The following is a 20,985-nucleotide window of genomic DNA, read 5'->3' as shown; positions in this document are numbered from 1 at the left end:
ATCAGGGTAGGTCTTCACAGGGGGCCAAGTTCACAAAAAAAAAGCAAGTTTAAAAAAACTATGCACAGTCACTGTCTAAAACCATCTACAGAAAGAAAATTCACCAAAGGATCCTTTATTTTGCTATGGATATGCACACATGCCGATGTAAATGCAGGAGGAAGTCTAGAAGAAGGCGGACCCAGGCTGTGACTTCTGAGGAAAGTTGGGGGCGGGGTGGTCAAAGGGAACTTAAGCTTCATCTGTCATCTTTTTTGAGCATGAATTTTATTTACATATTATTTACTTCAGTGAAATTATTTTTTAGAAATACCAAGCTTTCAAGCAAGAGTTGACATTTTCTACAGAGGGCCGGACAGTAATATTTTGGGCGCTGTGGGCCCCGTGTCTCTTGGCCCCTACTCTGTCTGCGGCTGTGGTGTAAAAGCTGCCCTAGACAGGACGTACTCCAGTGAGTGTGGCCGGTTTCCAGTACTGCTTTATATAAGGACACTGAAATTTGAATTTTATATCATTTTCACGTGTTGCCAAATATAGATTTTTAACCATTTAAAAATGGTAAGTGCTCCCTTTGGCAGCACATCCCCTAAAATTGGAACCATACAGAGAAGACTAGTGCAGCACAAGGATGACAGGGAATTCATGAAGGGTTCCCTATTTTTTTTAAAAAAAAAAGTTAAGCCATTCTTAGCTTGGCTATGCAGAAGGGGGCTGCTGCCTGCAGATCTGACCACCAACACCCCCCCCCCCCCCCCCCGCGTTAAGGCCACTTCAAGCCCCACCTCCTGCCAGCCACACTCACCTGCTCGGTCCTCAAGTAGTCCTGTCCTTCGGGCCCCCTCATGACCCTCCTGCGACCTTCTGAGGCCCACCAGCTGCATCCCAGCTCTGCCTGTCTGCCCGGGGGGACACGCCTCTCCTGGCTGCAGGACTTTTCTCCTGAACAGGGAGGGCTCGGAATAGCTCTGCTCACCTTGGCAGAGGGAACCCTGAGAAAGGAATTTTGTTTGGAGTCCTAGAGAAGCCAGGACTCAGGACTTGGATTTGCCTTTGAAATCAGGCCCCTCCTCTCCCATTCCTAGGGGTCCCTCGCCGCTTCCCTGCTCCCACCCTTCGGCCCCATCAGTGTCTCCCCTGCAGCCTCTGGGCCACATTGCCTGAGGTCTGAGCTGCGGGTCCTTCCCAAGAGACACCCGAGCCCTCTGCTGGCTGTCCTGTTGCCTGCTCATCTGTGTCATTTCAGGTATGGACTTCTATCTTGAATCTTTTTACTCCCCTGGGGCATCCTGAGACCCCTTGTTTCTGCCTTTCCCACGGGTACCCTGTGGACGGCATGGTGGGGGTACAGGGGAGAGTGAGCACTCGAACCCCTAAGCTCAGCTCTCCCACGGATTGTCTGCGCTGCCTTGGCAGAGTCCCCTCTCTGAGCTCTGCTTCCTCATCTGCACAATGACAGGATTGGACTGCGTGATCTTCCAAACCCTTTCCAGAACCCTTTGTGAGCATTAAATGACACAATGCACGCAAAGCACTTTGCACAGCACCTGGGTGCCCACTAGTTTTTAGTTAAGGTCATTATCATCATCCTCAGATCCTGAGAGCAGACTTGATATCTTCCGTAAGTTTTCCTACGTGACTTGCTGGCTCTGCAAACCCAGAGGCTCCAAAGCCGAGGACATCTTGATGGCTCCCAGAGAGTCACCTCCCCCACAGCCCAGTGGCCTGGACCTGGCCCTCGTGCTGGGAGGTGGAGCCCCTGCTCAGGAAGATGTGTTTGCAGCATGCTCCCCCAAAACAGAGGTCCTTGTGGGCCCTGTCAGAATCCAGCCAGCGCAGCCCCAGCTCTGGGGGCCTCTCGAGCCCAACCCTTGGTTGAATTTCAACTCCAGATCAAATAGGATTCCAGACCCAGGACCCAGAGATACCTCCAGCTAGCGGCTCTAACAATAGCTTCCCAGTCAGGGCAATCAAAGAACCAGCAGGTACCCCCAAACCTCTCTTATCCTGCCCTGTGATTGACTTGCTTCTGCTTCACGGAAGGCCTCTATCTATGCAAGTTTGGCTATGAAAGCATTAGCTTTATATTTGCATTTAAAAAAATATATACTATTTGTGGCAGAATAATAGCCTCCCAAAGATATCTACGTCCTAATCCCCAGAACCTTCCATGGCAAAGAGGTATTAAGGATGAAGATGGAATCAAGGTTGCCAATCAATTGACCTTAAAGTAGGGAAGTGGTCTTGATTATTCATTCATTCAGATGGGTCTTTGAAAGCAGAAGAGGGGTCAGATGGCGGATCCAGGGAGATGGTGGCATGAGGAAGATTCCATCCAACAGCACTGGCTTTGAAGATGGATAAATGGGACCATAAGTCAAGGTATCTGGGCAGCCTCCAGATGCTGGAAAAGATAAGGAAACATTTTCTAAGAGCCTCCAGAAGGATTGCAACCCTGCTGACACCTTGATTTTAGCCCAGTGAGACCCAATTTAGACTTCTGACCTCCAGAACCATAAAATAATAAATTTATATTGTTTTAAGCCACCAAGTCTATGGTAATTTGTTACAGTGACAATTGGAAATGAATACACTATTCTTGACGACAGGGATTTATTGAGCTTCTGTTATAAGCTAGGCACTGCACTCAGTGCTTCATGTATATTATCTCATTTAATACACAGAACAGTCCTGCAAGGCAGGTGTTTTCTAAATGAAGAAACTGGGCCTCAGAGAAATGAAATGACTAGGCCAAGGTCACACAGCTAGCTTGTAGTGGAGCAAAGATTCAAAGTCTAGCACCATTGGCTCTAAAGTCCATATTCCATCAGCTCACCCGGGCTCCCCACCCCTTCGCTGGAGCGGCCTAGATAACTGCTTAGAGAAACTTTGTTTTCAGATGCTAGACTGCAATGTTCTATGTCACCTCATTAATATGCTGAGCCCAGCTGTTCTCTCTGATGCTTAGTTTCTCAACCTTTAAAAAGGAAATAATAATGCTTGCTGGGTGCTTTTTCCAGGCTATGGCAAGGATTAAACCAGACTATGCACTGGAAAAATTCTCTGGGAACTAAGTGCTCATCCCATGTAAGAAATTCACAATAAACCTGCTCCCAAACTACCAAAACTTCCCCAAACTATTTGGGGAGTACCCTATCCCTCCAAGGCCAGGCAAGGCCCCCATGATAGATGTTCCCACTAGGGAGACTTTTTACATTGTTGTGAAATAATAGAAGATAAATATATTGGTCTCTGCCCCCAGTTCCTGGCACAGGGCTCCTAAAACCTTTGCAATTTCCTAAGTGTTAAGAGCACTAGGAGCATCTTTTGTTCTAATATTTGTCTTTGACCTGGGTTCCTGACTCAGAGTTCCTAAATCTCCTGGAATTTCCTGGGTGATAGGAGTGTCTTTTGTTCTAATGAGGGGACTCTGGGTGGGCTCCTGGAGAGCTTCAGGATGGGGGCTGATCACCAGGAAGACCAAGCCATGATTGGAAGCTTGGAACTTTCAGCCCCACCTCCCATCCTCCAGGAGGGGGAGAGTCAGGGGCTGGAGACTGAGGTAATGGTGGATCATGCCTATGTGATGAAGCCTCCATAACAGTCCCCAAAGGATGGGGTCTGGAGAGCTTCCGGGTTGCTGAACCCATCGAGGTTCTGGGAGAGTGGTGTGTGGGGAGAGGGCATGGAAGCTCCGAGCCTCTTCCCACACACCTTGTCCTACGAATCTCCTCCAGCTGGATGCTCATCTCTATCCTTTATCCTAAGTAAATGTAAGTATTCCCCCAAGTTCTGTGAGCTATTCTAGCAAATTATCGAACCCAGCCTGGGGTCACGGGAACCCCAATTTATAGCCAATCAGCCAGAAGCAGAGGTGACAACCTAGGACTTGGGATTGGCATCTGAAGTGGGGGAGGGGCAGCCTTGTGAGCCTGAGCCCTTAACCTGTGGGATCTGACGCTCTTTCCAGGTAAATAGTGTCAGAACTGAGTTGATTTGTAGGATACCCCTATGGTGTCTCAGAGAATTGCTTGGTGTGGAAATCCCCCTCCCTCAATCTGGTGTCAGAAGTGTTGTGAGTGGTAGTCGTGTGCGAGGAAATGACACACACACAGAAGGTGTGTAGTTTTTTCTTAACAGCTGTGAAAACCAGAGGTCTCAGGCTTGAAAGTGGCTGTTTGGGTCCTTTCTTTGTTTTGTTGTTTTGTTGGTTGTTTTGCCCATTGGTCCCTGTGTGTGTTGGTGATGGTGGTTTGGGGCCATAAAAAAAAGACAGTTGCTAAACTCCATTGGGATCTTTTCTGTTGCTGCTGCCCAAACACTATACCCGCCCCTTGCCCCTGCCCCCCCCCACACCCTGCCCGCTCCCCATGATGAATGGGGTGGCCCAAGGCTTTTGTAACTGGTCTTAACATGATGGTTTCTGAAGAGGTGTGTGATGCATGTCACATTGGAAGCAAGAAGACCAGCTGGGAGCTACTGCAGTAGACTAGATGTGATCTGACCAGGGTTTGGACTGAGTGGTGGTAGCAGTGGGGACGAAGAGGGAAGGATGTATCTGGGAGCTATCAGGACAGAAAAGAAAGAGCCTCGGAACTTGGTACAAATTGCACAACCTTCCCGGTGTGAAGAGAAAATTGGGGGCTGGGTGGCAGGCAGGCATGTGGAATGGCTGTGTCCTCTTCCACAGGGAAGAAAAATTAGATCAGTAGTAAAAGTTGAAGACAGGGGGTCTGCATCTGAAAGGTCTTTCTAGCAGTCAGAGCCATTCAGCCTGAAGATACACTTTTGGTGGAACTGTCATGGGCTCTGGAGCCAGGCTGACCTGGGTCTAAGTTCAGGGTCTCCTGCCCCTTGGCACAGCACCTGGGGAAAATGAGCCTCTGGGAGCCTCAAGTTCCTCATCCGTAAAATAAGAACACTTACTTTGCAGTCATTAGGAGGATGAAATAAGAAAATGTATAGAAAGGGGCCAGTACTCTTCCAGAAACACTGTAGGCACCATCAGTGGTAGCTACTAGTACCGTTAAATACTGAGCTCCCCATCGCTGGACATATCTAAGTGCAGGTTAAGTGACCTCTTTTGGAGTGTGTCCTAGAAGGTTTTGGCACTCAGATAAGAAAGTGTGTAAGTTCCCTTCCATAGCCCACCAGCTATTCCATTTCTAAGGAATTCATTCTAAGGAAGCAATCTGATCAAAGGTGCATGCAAGAAATAATTTTTTTAAAGATTTTATTTATTTGTTTTTTTTTTTTAAAGATTTTATTTATTTATTTGAGACAGAGAGAATGAGAGAGAGAGAGCACATGAGAGGGGGGAGGGTCAGAGGGAGAAGCAGGCACCCCGCCGAGCAGGGAGCCTGATGCGGGACTCGATCCAGGGACTCCAGGATCATGACCTGAGCCGAAGGCAGTCGCTTAACCAATTGAGCCACCCAGGCGCCCAAAGATTTTATTTATTTGACAGAGAGAGCACAAGCAGAGGGAGAGGGAGAAGCAGGCTCCCCACTGAGCAGGGAGCCCAATGAGGGACTCGATCCCAGGACCCTGAGATCATGACCTGAGCCGAAGGCAGCCGCTTAACTGACTGAGCCACCCAGGCGTCCCCATGCAAGAAATAATTATTGCAGAACTGATTATTTTGGCTAAGAATGTGGAAAAACCCAAATACCCAACAATGAAGAAATAAATTGTTACATCCCTACCATGAAATACCATCGAAATCGTTCAGAATGTTTTGGTACACATGTGTTTATTGACATGGAATGGTAATCACAACATATTACTAAGTGAAAAAACAGATTATTAAAAATATGTGTTCTATGGTTCCATTTTATTTTTTTAACAATGTCTTTAAAATATTTGCGTTCAAAAGCCTTGGAGGGGCTTCAAATAATCATGGTGGTTATTTCTGGATGGTAAGTTTGGGGGCAAATTTAATCCCTTTTTCTTGGTTTGTCTGCATTTTATAATTTTTCTCAAAAGAGTGAGGATTCCTTACAGAGCTCTGAGGTTCTGCCAACTGCTGGGGGGAGGAGAAGACCCCATGTGAGATGAATGGTGAAGGCTGGTGGCCCCACACTCACCTCATCTCCCTGCAGCTGAAGTCCAGGAGCCGGCCAGAACTCCAAAGGCTCCGAAAAAGAGAGGCTTTAAAGCCACCAGCCCTGGAGAGGTAGCCCTCAGGAGCCACAGGCAGGAGGAAACCCAAATCAGACCTGAGCCAGAAGTCCCTGTAGATGAAGACTCCCGCAGAAGCGGAGGCGGCAGCCCAGCGCCGCAAGCCCCCCCCCCCACCGCATCCTGACCCAGGGGCTGGGGAGGGGCTGCTTCCAGAAGGCAGGGGACTCTCTGAGCCTGCGGGCTGGGGATCCCCTGGAGCTGCGCTGGAGGGGCAGGTAGCTCACTGGAGGGCACCTGCGAACCTGGAGGAGGAAGGTGAGGAACGCCTGAGGTACGAGGTGGAGGAACTCCTGTGACAGCATGAATGGGTCCAGGAGGGGGCAGCAGTTCACAGACAACTTGAGGACAGTTTTTATGGTGATTAGAGTGGTCCAGAACCCACGACGGGCTTCCAGTAGGTACAACTGCAGGCATCTAAAAGGAACAGGGAGCGCGTGGGTGGCTCAGTCGGTTAGGCGTCAGACTTCGGCTCAGGTCATGATCCCAGAGTCCTGGGATGGAGCCCTGTATAAGGCTCTGTGCTCAGCAGAATCTGCTTGTCCCTCTCCCCCAGCACGCCCCCCTCCCTGCTCGTTCTCTCTCTCTCTCAAATAAATAAAATCTTTTAAAAAATGTTTTTAAAAAAAGGAACAGTAAGATGGGCTCACAAGACCCATCAGATGCATAGTGGTTCAACAGAAGGGGAGACATGGCTTCCCACAGTACTGGATGTCATTTCTGGGGGCAGCACATAGTGCCTGTAGGGAGTAAGGTGGCCATGGGAAGGGAAGGAGGCTGACTGTCACGCCTGTGTTTGAATGTCAGGCTGAGACACCCTTATGTCGGGGACACCAACATAGGGAAGGCAGAAATAAAAGCAAAGTTGACCCCACCAGCATTGCTCACCCCAGTCCAGAAGAAAATCAGGCAGAGGCTGGGATATAAATCCGGGTCAGGAGATTTGTCTACCCTCTCTCAGCTCAGCCTCTTAAAGTGAGATTTGCTGGGACACTGCCTCTGTTAGGGGGTGGAGTTGCTTAGAGGGCATTTGCCGCCTGAACAGAGGGACACATGGGAGGAGCCAAGGAGGGAGCACAGAGCAGTTTGGGGCATGCCATTTGCAAAGGAAGGACAAGCTCTGTGACGAGTAGATGGACCCATTAGGAGATGTGCATGGGGCTGGTGAGAGGCGAGCAATCAGAAACCAGGTGAGGTCACTACAAATCCTCATGGTGTCAGTGGGGAAGGGCGAAGACTGGGTGGGCGGCGTGCTGAGCACGGGGGAGGAGGGCTGTCAGCCGGCTAACCGCTGCTCACTAGGTGTCCCCGGCCACCCCCATCTGCTGCCCGCCGCACCCTGGGCCAGCCCCACGACTGTCTTTTGGAATCAAGCCCTTCGGCCGGCACAGCCAGCAGCAGCTGGTGAACTCCACAGGCGCGGACACCAGGACTACAGCTGCTGCGCTCAGCTCGGCCAAGACAGCGCGTACGCTGAGGGCGAGGCCCGCCAGGGAAAGACCTGCATCTTCTTCGCAGATGCCCTGAGGTCGGGGTCTCCAGGAACGCCAATCAAAATGACGAAGATGGAACTAGCAGGCTGGGCTTCAGTTCTCAGTCTAGGACTGAGAATGGGCAGGGAAAGTGGGATTTTAAGTCCCCATGAGGGACCTCTTGCTCGAGGGTGCTGGAGCATCAGGAAACAGCTAATTTAGGCCATGCTCGTTCTTCTCTATCCCGCCTTCCTTCCCAGACCCAGAGGAGCTCTTTGTCCCCACTGAGGATTCTTATGAAGTGGTACACCTGTGCAGCCATCAGCCATTCCTGCTTCCCTGCCAGGTGACCAACCCTCTGGCCCAGGTGACACTGCGTTGGGAGTTGCCCCCGGAGGAAGTCCCAGTGGATGGGATCGACATCTCCTTCGATGTGAATAAGGGCTTCACCATCGACTGGCCCCGAGATTCCTTGCCTGGCCCTCTTCTGCTTGGCCAGCCTAGGCAGCTTGAGACAAATCTCTACCAAGTACATGCTGATCTACATCAACTGCGTGTGGGCCTGGGGCCTGGGTGGGCAGGGCAAGGGAGGATATGGGGAGAGATGCCTCCTTTAGCAACCTCAGATTTGGGTTCTGTGGATTATGGAACTCTAAACAACCAACCAGCTTTCAACAACACCCCATGTAGTCAACTATCTTGTTCCAGCCAGCCAGCCAATCAGCTATTGAGCGACCACCAGCCTTTCTGTCCATCCATACTCATTCTCAGTCATGCCACACCATTCTATTCATCCATCTTCCCTCAAATCAACCACTCCATTCACCCATCCTCCATCTGTTCCATCAGCTACCCATCCTCTATCCATTCAACCAACCCAACCCTTCATCCTCTATGAATGTAACCATTCCGCCCATTCATTTCATTCAATTGTTCTAACAATCAGTTCAACATGTTTGTCCCCATTTCTCTCCCATCTTTCCATGGCAGACCCGTCTTCCTCCCCCACACCCACCGTCCAAGCTTCAGCCACATCAGTCAATGAGAGAGAACTTTGGTGTGACTTGTACAGTTCTGGGTGAGCCGGAGATTGCTGTGGATTTTATCTGGGAATATCCAGGGCAGAAGGTAAGCAGAGGGGAAGAAAAGGCTGCGTATGTGTGTCTGTGGTGATGGTGTGTTGGCCAAGAGCATGGGAGTGAGGAATTAGGATGAGGGTCAGGCGCAATTGTGGCGGAGTGGAACCACTGCTGGACTGCTACTCTGAGTGACACTGGGCAAGTCACTTCCCTTTTCTGGGCCTCAGTTTCCTTGTTTAGGTTACTGTATAAAATGTATAATGTGTTCCTTCGTTAATTTATCCAACAATAATTACTGAGCACCCACCACATGCCAGACACCGTGCTTAGCGTGGAGACCACAAGGATGAGGCCAAAAGACCTCTGACTTGTGCTGTCTTCCAGCTTACAATCTACCCAGGGAGGAAGAAGTGGGGAATGAACACGATCATGGAGAGAATACCAAGCACTACATCAAGGATACAACAGGGCAGTGTGATAGGGTCTTCTTAAGAGAGAGTGGTCAGGGAGTCTTCTCTGAGGTGACATTCAAGCTGAGGCTGGACTGGCCCGATCTCATGAGCACGGGGCTGGGGCAAGTGTTCAGGCCCTATGGCTGGTGTGTGTGTAATAAGAGATGGACAAAATCCTTTAGCAACTGTTTCCTGGGCACCTGCCGTGGGCCAGACCTTCCTAGAGGTGTTACTCGACAGGTGGTAGTGATGGTCCTTCCTCTCAAAGAACTTAGCCCCATAACCTCAAACACCTGGAGAGCAGCTGGGTCACACAGTAGATGCACCAGCACCGACAACTGCAGGAATTCCTAAAAGGGCTTCTTGGAAGAGCTGGAATTTGATCTGAGCCTTGGAGGGAGGGCTGGACCAGCAAAGACATGGTGAAGGTGAGCTCCCCAGAGGCCTTAGGAGGGGAAGAGTGGGGGATCATTCTCCCACTTGTCCACAATGGAAACGGAGACCCAATAAGGGGAAAAGGACCCACCGATGGTTGGGAAGACATGGCTTTGCTGTGCTATAGCCTTGCCCCAAACACGTTCCTTGGAATGGTGGGATACCAAAAAATCCAGCCCCAGACCCCGAAGAAAAGTGTTTTTAGGAAAACACTGCCTCTTACAACCATCACCTGCCTTGGAGATTCAAAACTCACATGCACACGTGACAGACTCGGTGCTCTGAGTCTCTCCAATTTAATTTTGCTTGACTCAGTGTTTTCCAAACAATTTTCATAATAGAACCCCACCTCCCGCCCCGCCTTGGGGAGGTAGCACCCATTAACAACCACACAAAACCAGAGTGCCATACTGGGAGGGTACTGCTCCCAGTCAAGTTACTTCCTGCATTTCCTTGAGTCAGGGAGGAGACCCCAGCTTCTCCTCAGGGACTTGAGAAGCTCACATTTGCCACAAAGAACCTGGCCTTTCAGGTGCTCTGATCTGCATGTATGACCTTTGACGAGTCCCCATCCCTGACGGAATACACAGTGCCTCTCATTTGCCTGAGTCAGAGAGGACACCTGGGCTGGCTGATGGACAGTTATTTTTTTGTCCCTGCAGTTGGGCCGACCCCCCTATGTCAGCGAGTGGGCCAGCGTCTGCAGGAGGCCGAGGGGGCCAGGTGCTGCAGGAGGCAGGGAGCACCCGGTATGTGGAAGAGGCCCGGGTTGGGGCCTCTGGCATCTACACCTGCCAGGCCACCAACTTGCAGGGCACGGGGATTGCCACCACCCATGTCCATGTGACCAGAAGCCCTCATGTTCCCCCTGCCCCTTCCGAGCTCCCTTGCTAGCTGCAGGCATGCTGGTGTGGAGCAGTGGGCAGGAACAGGGGTAGGTAACGGTGTGAACCTTGGTGTTTTTGATGCCAAGGAGTTGTCACTCCCAAAAGAGTGCAAAAAGAATCTTTGCGCTCACCCCTTATACTCTGCCCGCCCATCACTGCTTCTATGCCTTGCATCAACCTCACAGCCTCCCTCCAAGCCCTGACCTGTTCTGATGGCCAGCCTTCACTCCAACATCAGACCCCACTCCAGGGCTGGGCAAAGCTGGGCCTGTGGGGCACCAGTACCCCAGGAGGGAGCACAGAGCCAGTGGCAAGTCACTCAGGCCCAGGACATACTCCTCAATGGTCCCTGCCACTAGCAGGGGTCCTCAGCGAGGAGCCTCCTCCTCCCTCTCCCAGGAAAACACAGGGGCCAAATAAATAAAATACCATAATTTCCATGGCTTGTCTGCCGCAGGGTGAGGGAGTGACCACAATTTATCTCCCCGCCTCTGCCATAGGCTACATGAGGGAAACCCTGCTCCCCACAACTTGCCCGTTCTGCAGCCTAGCCCTTCTCATCTTTCTAAAGTGCATTCTGCAGCCTGAAGTGCTTAGGTTGGGGTAGGAAGTTGGTCAAGGGAGTATAGAAAATGCTGGATACTCTGCTTCCTTCTTGGAAATTTGCAGTTCACATTAGCATATTAAAGGTTCTGAGAAGTCCTGCACTTTGCAGATCTGTTTAACTTGACTGAATCTAGAGTTTCTCAAATTACTTGGCTATCAATTTTTTTCTTGGTCATGCCTATTAATGTGCAATGAACTAGTGTATCCCAGACAAACTTTGGGAAAAGTTACATGAAGAAGTACATGTGTACTTCACTCCAGAGCTGTCCCCAAGACTCCCAGATAGATAATCTGTTTGCCCATGGCCAGAGAAGCAGCTCAGCACTCCCCTAGCCCTCCTAGGGGAGAAATGGAGAAACAGAGTCACATCTGAACCTCTCGAACAAGGAATGGCTGAAGACCAGATCCAGGGAATGAAGAAGGCTTTCTGGGATGATGGAGCAACCTTAGTTCTACTGGATTGACCTTTCTTACTTGCTAGTCTGGGACCTGGAGCTGGAGCTGGGGAGTCTCAGGCAAGGCCCTTTGACTCCTGTGATCTCAGTTTGCTCTGCTGCTGAAGAGGGGTAAGAACTGGTTTCAAGAATCTTAGGTAGCTGACAGGAGGGAGGTGTCTGTGAGAGCATTGAATTAAAATGCTCTGGGCAGGGGAGGGGTTCTCATTATAGTGTCCAGCTGACCCGAAGCTTCCTGAGAAGAATAAGTCCACAGACGGCCAGGGCTGGACAGGCCTGCTGAGGTTGCTCACTCTGGCCACCCCTCTGCATGGATGGGGAAGCTGAGGGCCAGGCTCTGGGGTCCTGGCGCCTGGCATCAGTGGTGGTAGAAGGAGTAAAGGTAGGAAGCAGGAGGAAGATAGAGCCTGGAAGTGGGTGGGGGCAGGTAGAGGAAGGAAGAGAAAGACTAAGTCATACATCTGATCTTTCCAGAGCCTGCGGAGAAAAACAAGCACAGCAAGCTATGAGCTGGATGACAGATGAGGTCCTAGTCCTGGCTTTGTGGGTCCCACTCCCCACCTTGGTTTCCTCATCTGTACAGGGACGAGGTTCCCCACTCTGGCAGTTAGGTGTACCCAGACCGAGGTGGCCCTGTGCCCAGGTGGCACTGAGACTGAGAGACCCAGAGGGCTGAGGAGTGAGCCTTGCCTGGTCAGGGAGGAGGAGCTCTGGCTTAACCCCTGGGCTGACCAGACTCTGGGACCAGGAGCAGTGGCATGCCCTGGGTCATGCCCAGCCCTTGCCTTGGCTGAGTTGGGCCCTGGCACCGTCAGCCCCAAGGGCCTCCAGTGACCCCCTTTCCAGCTGCCCACCTTTCCCTGTTGGTTCTCAGGGTTTGGCCCACTTCCTCTCCTGTCCTCCAGCCCCTCGTCTGACCTTTAAACAATCCTAGAATGGGACACTATAGTGACTCAAGGATCATTCGTTCAGTTCCCCTGGTTGTTTTAGAGGAGTGGTAAACTGAGGCTAAGGGAGGGTCTGAGCAGAGGCGAGAACATCTGGGGGAAGCTAACGAGTCAGGAGCAGGGGGTTGTCTCTTTGTCAGGTGGCCTCGGCGGCACTGGCTGCCCCTGGAAAATGCTCAGGACTTCCCTGATTTGAACAGAGAGAACAGGGAGGGACGGAAGGACTCCTCTTGCTTGTTCCCTGGGCCAACTCAAGGGAAAGCGCATCTGGGGCCTCGAAGCCCCATGGGTGATCCTGCACAGCCCAAGCCCCCAGGGCTCCCTGGGCACACACCCTGGCTCCCACCTCACCCCTGCCCTCTGCCCTTCCTGGGAAAAGAACGAGAGGCTCCTGCTGTCTTCTCTGGTAAGTCCTCAAGAGGGAGCTGTGACCACAGGCGTCATGGCGGGCCCAGGCCCTGGGCCCTAGCTGGCGAGGAAGGAGACCTCGGTGGGGGTGACAGAGGCCAGGGGGAAGGCAGGGGAGGCGTCAGTCCCCAGGACCCGGTACAGCAGCTCCTCCTTCTCCTGCTGGAGCTGTCGCCGCAACTGGGACTCCTTCTCCAGGGCCTCGTGGGCGAGAAGCAGGTCGTCCGAGAGCTGCCTGTGGATGCAGACAGGGGCCCAGGTTGCCAGTCAGCGGCTGCACCGAGCAACCCAGTCCTCTAGGAGGCCTTCCTCAGATGGGCCGCCAGCCCGCATCAGGGCCCCCACGGCCCTGTCGTCCGCCTGGATGCAAGAGGTCACTGGATCCCTTGACGGAGGAGCGTGGCCCTCACAGGCAGACATCTCTGGGTTCAGATCTGCCCCACCACTTAGCTGGGTAACCTTGAACAAGTTCTTTACTCCTGCCAAATTTCAGGTTCCTCATGTGTAAAATGGGAGTGATACTAGGTGGACCGGTTCTTTGAGTAATTATGAGGATTAGGTGAGATAATATGTAAAGAATTCAATGAATTATGTCTGACACATAATCCTGGCTCTCATTTACCAAGCCTTTAGAACAGGCTCATTCATTCATGTACATTCATTCATTCATTAGGTCACCCCAGCTAGAAATTTCCTGTCCCCTCTTCCTGTATTGGGCTTTGCCATGGAGTCGACTCAGCCAGGATGGGGACAGATACCAATCAGGGCACTGAGACCTAGGTTTCTGGGCAGAGCTGGTCCGTTGGGATTCTTGCCTCTCAAGGAAAGAGGGAACCACATTCCCCAGAAAGGCCTGGGCCCGCCTGTCAATCCATTCCCTGGGTTCTCCGAGACCCTCCCAACTGGAGGTGTGGACCACGGTGGTGATGGGAGGAGAGGAGGCTGGGAGATAGCTACCTTGACATAACCATCTGGTTGCGGGCTCGGACATGGAGGTCCTCGTTCTCCTGCTGCAGGGTGCTGATTTTTTCCTCCAACATCAGATTTTTTTCTTTCTGTAACAAATCAGAAGGAGCTCAGAAAGCCACCAACCGCACACGGCACAACGGAGGGCATTGCCTCCCTCTTATCTGTGGTCGTGAAAACACTGACTCATTCTGGACTCGATGTTACATTTCGCGAAGCAGTAAGATTACTTTAAAAAACATAACCAAGGAGTGAACACAGGGCTGCCAATTTTTAATTTTGCCACATGAGATGTAACAAAAGAATACAGCCACTCCCATCTAACGTCTCCATCGGTGCGTAAGGGAAAGGATATTTTTGGTTCTCCAAAGTCAGAAGGATATAATCTATATAAATAAAATTACATGTGTCTGTTATGCTATTCCACAGAAATGGCTGAACAGAATTCACAGGGAACATCGGAGATGGTCGGATTAGAATAGAGGTTGTGTGGTATACACAAGCAGGGAGACTTCTTCTGGAGAAACACAATCTCTGTTTGGATTCCACCCGAGGTTCCCAAGGCCTCCCTTTTCCTGTAAACAAAGCCATCAGTGTGTTCCATGCCCACCACTCCCCAGGCCTGTCCTTGATGATTCTGGCCTCCTCTCTGTCTGATTTTTCAGCCTTGCCTTCCTCCCCAGCCCCTGCCTGACATCAACCAGCCCCTCCTGATTAGCCAGGGTACCTGCCCTCGTGGCCCCCAAGTTAGAGCAACAGGAGTAGCCAAGAAAGCACAGGGCCCAAGTGAGAAGGGGCCACTGCTTGACCCAGACTGGCCACAGACCAGCCTCAGCTGTCTCAAGGGCCACCATGGGTGGCAGGTCAAAGCAGGTGTGGCCCAGGCTGGAACCTCCTCAAAGTGCCTTCCCTCCACACACTTTACAGAGAAAATGCCCAGGAAGGAGAAGCCTGAGGCCACAGCCGCCCAGCTGCTTCTAAGCACAGACCACTGTTTCCATGAGGATCAGCCGCTTGTCCAGCTCATGAATGCGCTCGTTCTTCATCTCGATGACAAAGTGTAGGCTCTCCAGTTCCTGCTCCCAGAACAGGCTGGGGCTCCCGTAATCCTAGACAGGGACCCAGAATGATCGCATCAGACCAGCAGGCAGAGAGAGAGGGGCACGGGCTACCTGCCGCTTTCCCATTCTGCCTCCAAATCACTGTCTGCCTCTCACAAGTCACTTCCCTCCCTTGGCTCACGGTAAGTGAGCTTGATATGCTTGATCTCCTCCTGGCCTAATAATACCCTCTGTGGCAAGCCCTGTTCCCACCATAGATGAGGAACTGTAGCCCAGAGAGGTTAAGTTGTTTATGCTAACTGGTAGGTTACTCTTTGTACCTAGTTCCTTCCGAATCCAGAGCCTAAGCACTTTACTATCCCCTAGGCTTCTCTCTCAGCCTTACCTGCCCCCTCAGTGACACACGGACCCTGTTTCTTCCAGGCCCTTATGAAAGTGAGAGTGTCAGGTCTAGCCCTGGCCTTGAAGAGGACCTGGCCTTTCCTGTTGCCCAGGCCCTGACCTCCCCGGAGATTTGAGAAGGAAAAGCTCCCAGGCGTACTGCCACCTGCCTGGATGTGCTTCTTATAGTCTCGGCTCAGAATGGACTCTTCTACCCTCTTCATCTTGGCCTGGAAGACCTCCAGCTGTGAGGACAGTCCATCTATGGTCTCCTGGAGAAGGGGATGGGAGGGAGATGGTCAAAGCCTGGTTCATAAAGGCTGGAGGTGGACCTCTGCACATCCCACAGAGGGGGCAGTTTGGGTTCTTCCATCTTTACTCTGCCCTACCCACCAATGCAGGCTTGATTTGCTTTAACTGCTGCCTGAAGCATATGAGCCCCATCTCTGGTCATAAAGCCTTTAATGACTCCCAGTGCCCTCGGGGACAATGTCCGGGTGTTCAAGGCTGGTGGTGCTAGCTTGGTATTCAAAGCCCACCCAAGGCGAGCTCTGCACTTTCCCAGTCTTCCCTCTTAGTCCTTCCACTGCCAGGTGCATTTTTGCCTCCTACATTCCCCTCCCAAGAGCTTCCCGCACCCAAACCTTGCCCAATACCTTCAGGATACAGCACGCCTTTCATGTGGCTCATGGGCCCTACCACTGGGCTCTCGCCTCCTCTCCAGCCTCAGTTCCCTCCCACTCATACTCTTCATCCCAGGACATCTTAGACTTCTTTCAGTTCCACAGGTAATCATATTTCCCCCTCTTCTCTATGTCTTTAAGCACACTGTTTTTTTTTTTTTCCTACGTGGGGCACCCCTCTTACCCTTCTTCATAGGAAGAATTCCAACCCATCCTTCAGGTTCCAGCTAAGGTTTCATCCCTCTGGGAAGTCCCTGACCTGATAAATTGGCTCAGATGCCTTCCTTCATGCTTCCGCAGCTCCCCGTGCAGCCACCTGCCAGTCTGGTCGCACCGTGGTACCCAGCCCATGGGGTCTCCAAGATCCTCCAACCACAGTCCTCAGAGAAACAGGCCAACCCTGATCTCACACCAAGTCCTCTTGAGCTAATAGCCCAGTCACCACCTCGAGGGGCTGGATACACAGAAGACACTCACCTCTGTCCCTCACACCTGAGTAGAGGCCAGGCGGCCTTCCCTCAGGTCCTCCCCTCCCCCGCAGAGATGGCCATGAGCCTCCTCTCACCTGCAGGGTCACCTTGGCCTCCTGGAAGGAGTGGGTAAGGGCTTCCTTCTCTTGCTCATGTGAGGCCTGGAGGACTGTAGGGAAAGGAGATCTCTGTGAGTTGTGACACCCAGGTACTTTACCCCAAAGCCTTCTGGCAGGCCCCATGAGGCCCAGAGAACCTGGGTGATCAGCTGGGGCCCATGGGGGCCAGGGGGCTGGGGATGGTCTTATTCATCCTTCGTATACTGGGCTTGCAGCTGTGTCAGAAATATAGCAGATATTTAATAAAAGCTCATGGAAATGGAAACAAATTATATCTTGGGAGGAACTGTGAAAGCTTCCAGATTATGGGAGCCACCCACGCCTCACTGAGGCTAAGACCCAAAGATCCTGCAGCAAGCTTGTTCACCATGCCATGAAAATGCATAGGGCCGATGTTTTGCAAGCTGGGTTACCCAAACTTTGAAACCATTAAATCGTTACTTCTCAAACCATGGCACAAAACTGCAGTAAGTACATTCGATCTGGGGCCAGGAAATCCACCTTGTCCTCGTTCTGCTTCTTCCACAACTAAGGAACCTTGAGGAGATCACTTCAAATATTGAAACGTTCTACTGCCTCAACTGTGAAATGAGTTGTTCTAAGGGATGACCAAGGATGACATGAGGAAGGGATGCACGAGTGTTCTCCAGACCGGGCAGTGCTGTGCAGATTTGCTATTATCCCCCCAAATCAATATAGTTCTGTTTCTTATCCCACCTCCTCTATAGAGTTCCTTGTGGAAAATTCCAACCTTGTCCCAGCTGAAAGAAGACAACTAGAAAGTGACCCATCAATGGGTGGGATGGAAAATAGGACAGAGAGGACAGGAAAAAACAAAGTTTCACATGACCAAAGGCCCGGGTATATGGTATACAGTGGGCCTGTGACATAGTGGTGAGAAAACAATGTTCAGTAGTAGTATAAATGATAGTCAAAAATTCAAGAGATCAGCTGTATAAAAATTACAGGCTGAATTTTTTCCAATTATGGGCTGGATTTAATTTGCCTATCAAGACAGTTTCTGATTCCAGGTAAGCTAGAGGATGTACACTCCATACAGTTTGTCCCACTGAATGTAGCTATACAACCTAGACAGAATGAGTGGAATAGCTATTTGCAGACTCTGAAAAGTAAATGGTAGCAGGGAGACGGGGCAAGAAGACCAGAATTTGAAGTACCATGAAACCGAGAGTTTTAAACAAGACTCAGAATCTCATGTTTTCAAATATTTCAGGATATAATACAAAATTGCTCAGCATATAAATCCAAATGGCCCAGCATACAAATCCAAAATGGCTCAGCATACAAATCCGAAATTGCTCAGCATACAAAGAAGCAGGAAAATCTTAACTTGGCTGAGAAAGACATTCAGCGGATGCCAACACTGAGATGCTACAGATGTTGGAATTATTAACAGAGACTTTAAGACAGCTGATATAAAAATGCCTCATGAAGTAAGGGTGAGTACTCTTGAAAAAAATGGAAAAATAGAAAGCCCTGGCAAATATATAGTAGCTATTAAAAAGAACCAAAAGGAAATTTTAGAACTAAAAAAATGTAATAAATGAAATTTAAAAAACCTCACTGGGTGGGCTCAGTAGCAGAATAGCAATGACACAGATAAAGAGCCAGTGAACTTGAATATGGATCAATAGAGATTATCCAGCCTGAACAACTGAGAGAAAAATGATTGGGAAAAAATGAACAAAGCCTCAGGGACCTGTAAAACAATCCAAAAATGTCTAACATTTGTGCATCAGAGTCTCAGAAAGAGAAGAGAAACGGTGTGGTACAGAAACTGTACTTGAAGAGAGAATGGTTGAATGCTTCCCAAATCTGGCAAAATATAAACCTACAGACTGAAGACACTCACTGAACCCCAAACAGCAGAAACCCAAAGAAATCCACACCCAGACACATCATTTTTGAAAACTAATGACAAAGAAAATATCTGGAACTGACCCAGAGAAAAATGGTGCCTTACTTAGAGGAGACAGCAGTTTGAATGACTGTGGATTTCTTATTAGAAACCTTGGAGACTAGACAGAGTAAGAACATAAATAAGGAATAAAAACTGCCAAAATAAAAGAACTGTAAATCTAGAATCCTATAGCCAGTGAAAATATCCTCAGGAAAGAAAGTGAAACTAAGACATTCTCAGATGAAGAAACGCTAAGATAATTCCTCATCTGCAGACTTTCTAAAAGAACTGCTTAAGGAAATTCTTCAGAGAGAGAGCAAATGATACCAGAGGGAAGCTCGGAACTTCAGGAGTATAGGAAGAGCAACAGAACTGGTGAATGCCTGGATAATATAATAGACTAGTCATCGTCTTCTTCTCCCCTGGTGCTCTTTAAAATATGATTGATGGTAAATCAATGTTATAAACGGTATAACATAGTCTGATGGGGCATTCAATGTATGTGGACATAATACCTAAGACCAGTACAACAAAAAGGAGAGAGGATAGGGATCTACAGGATGGTAGGCTTAAAAAGATTTTTATTTATTTTTTTGAGAGAGAGAGCACAAGCAGGGGGGAGGGCCGAGGGAGAAGCACACTCCCCACTGAGCAGGGAGCCCAATGTGGGGCTGGATCCCAGGACCCTGAGATCATGACCCGAGCTGAAGGCAGATGCCCAACCAACTGAGCCACCCAGGCATCCCAATGGTAGGCTTTCTACATCCCCCTGGAAATGGCAAAATGTGAATTCTAAGTAGACTCTTAAGTATTTTTTAATTCTTAGAGCAATCACACATAAAAAAAGAACTATACAAAGAGATATAATAAAAAAGACCAGAGACAAGTTAAAATGGAATGCTAAAAAATGTTCAAATACCCCAAAAAAAAAAAAAAAAAAAAAGCAGGGAAAGGAAAGTAGGGCATAAAAAAACAGAACAACCAGAAAACAAATACAAAAATGACAGACCTACATCCAACCATATCAATATGGACACTAAACTAAGTGGTCTAACCATCCTAAAGAAAAGACAGAAATTGTCAGACTGGATCTTCAAAAAAATACCCAACTATGTGCTATTTACAAGAAACCCACTTTAAATATATGTCACAGGTAGATTAAAAATAAAAAGGTAGAGAAAGCAACATGAATCAAAGGAAAGCAGTGGTGGCTATATTCATTTCAGATGAAGTACACTTAAGAATAAGGAACAATATCGGGGATAAAGACGTTGACATTACGTAATGATGAAGAGGTCAGTTCTCTAAGAAAACATAACAATCCTAAATGTTTATATACCTAACAAAGGAGCTTTGAAATACATGAAGCAAAAACTAACAGAACTGAAAGGAGAAATAGACAAATATACACAATTTTAGTAGGGGATTTCAACACTCTTCAGCGTTCAGTAGAAAAAGGAGGCATAAAATCAGTAAGAATTTGGAGAACTGAACACTGTCAATACCCTGATTTAACTAATTTATAAACTACAACTTACAGTAGCAGAATACACATTTTTTCAAGTGCCCATGAAACATTCACAAGATAGACTATATCCTGAGTCATAAAACAAGCCTTAACAATTTATAAAAGGAGCGAAATACAAACTATGTTCTCTGACTATAATGAAATCAAACTGGAAATCAGTCACAGAAAGAGAACTATAAATCTCCAAACACTTATAAGTGTTCAATGAGCCAAAAAGGAAGTCTCAAGGGAAACTAGAAAATATTTTGCACTGAACAAAAATGAAAATACAAAACATCAATCTGTTGGATGCAGATAATGCAGTGCTTAGGGAGAAATTTATAGCACTAAATGCTTCTGTTAGAAAAGGAGAAAGGTCTCCAATCAGTAATCTAAGCCCCTAGTGTAAGAAATCATAAAAAGAAGAGCTAACTAAATATAAAGCAAGCAAGCAGAAGGAAATAAAGATAACAGAAATCAATGAGATTGAAAATGGAAAAATCAGGAAAAACATCAATGAAACCAAAAGCCGGTTTTTGGAAAGGATTAATAAAGTTGATAAACCTTAAGCAAGACTGACAAAGAAAAAAGAGAACACACAAACTACCAATATCAAGAATTAAGAAGGAATATCACCACAGACGTAGAAGATATTTAAAACAATAGTAAGAGATTATTATGAGCAATTCTGTGCAAATACACTCGACAACTGAGATGAAATGTACCAATTCCTGAAAAACCACAAACTACCAAAACTCACCCAAGGTAAAATACATAAGTTGGGCATTTCTATAACTACAAAAGAATTCGAATTTGTACTTAAATACTTTCTGGAAAAGAAATGTTTGAGAACAGATGGTTTCATTCACAAATTCTACTGAACATTTAAAAATGATACAATACCAGTTCCATACAATCTCTTCCAGAAATGAAAGAGGAAGGGACAGTTTTCAACTCAT

The 20,985-nt window shown here is 48.9% G+C and overlaps 1 protein-coding gene and 1 pseudogene across 1 annotated transcript in view; one reads left to right on the top strand and one right to left on the bottom strand.

The window, feature by feature from the left end:
- The first annotated feature begins 562 nt into the window (after nucleotides 1-562).
- LOC123325390 lies at nucleotides 563-662 on the top strand (annotated as a pseudogene).
- Nucleotides 663-9,887: 9,225 nt separating this feature from the next.
- Nucleotides 9,888-20,985, bottom strand: part of CCDC69 (coiled-coil domain containing 69) — a 49,209-nt gene continuing 38,111 nt past the window's right edge. Inside the window, exons 6-10 of the mRNA XM_044916674.1 lie at nucleotides 16,575-16,648; nucleotides 15,497-15,598; nucleotides 14,874-14,993; nucleotides 13,876-13,973; nucleotides 9,888-13,153 (exon numbers count right to left, since the gene is read on the bottom strand). Of these exons, the coding sequence (XP_044772609.1) occupies nucleotides 12,976-13,153; nucleotides 13,876-13,973; nucleotides 14,874-14,993; nucleotides 15,497-15,598; nucleotides 16,575-16,648 (572 nt within the window). The 3' untranslated portion in view covers nucleotides 9,888-12,975. The remainder of the gene's footprint in view (nucleotides 13,154-13,875; nucleotides 13,974-14,873; nucleotides 14,994-15,496; nucleotides 15,599-16,574; nucleotides 16,649-20,985) is intronic.

This window comes from Neomonachus schauinslandi, chromosome 7 (assembly GCF_002201575.2).
Source record: "Neomonachus schauinslandi chromosome 7, ASM220157v2, whole genome shotgun sequence".
NCBI classification, from domain to species: Eukaryota; Metazoa; Chordata; class Mammalia; order Carnivora; family Phocidae; genus Neomonachus; species Neomonachus schauinslandi.
Note: the sequence above shows the minus strand (reverse complement) of the source record. Positions and strands in the feature narration are given on the sequence as shown.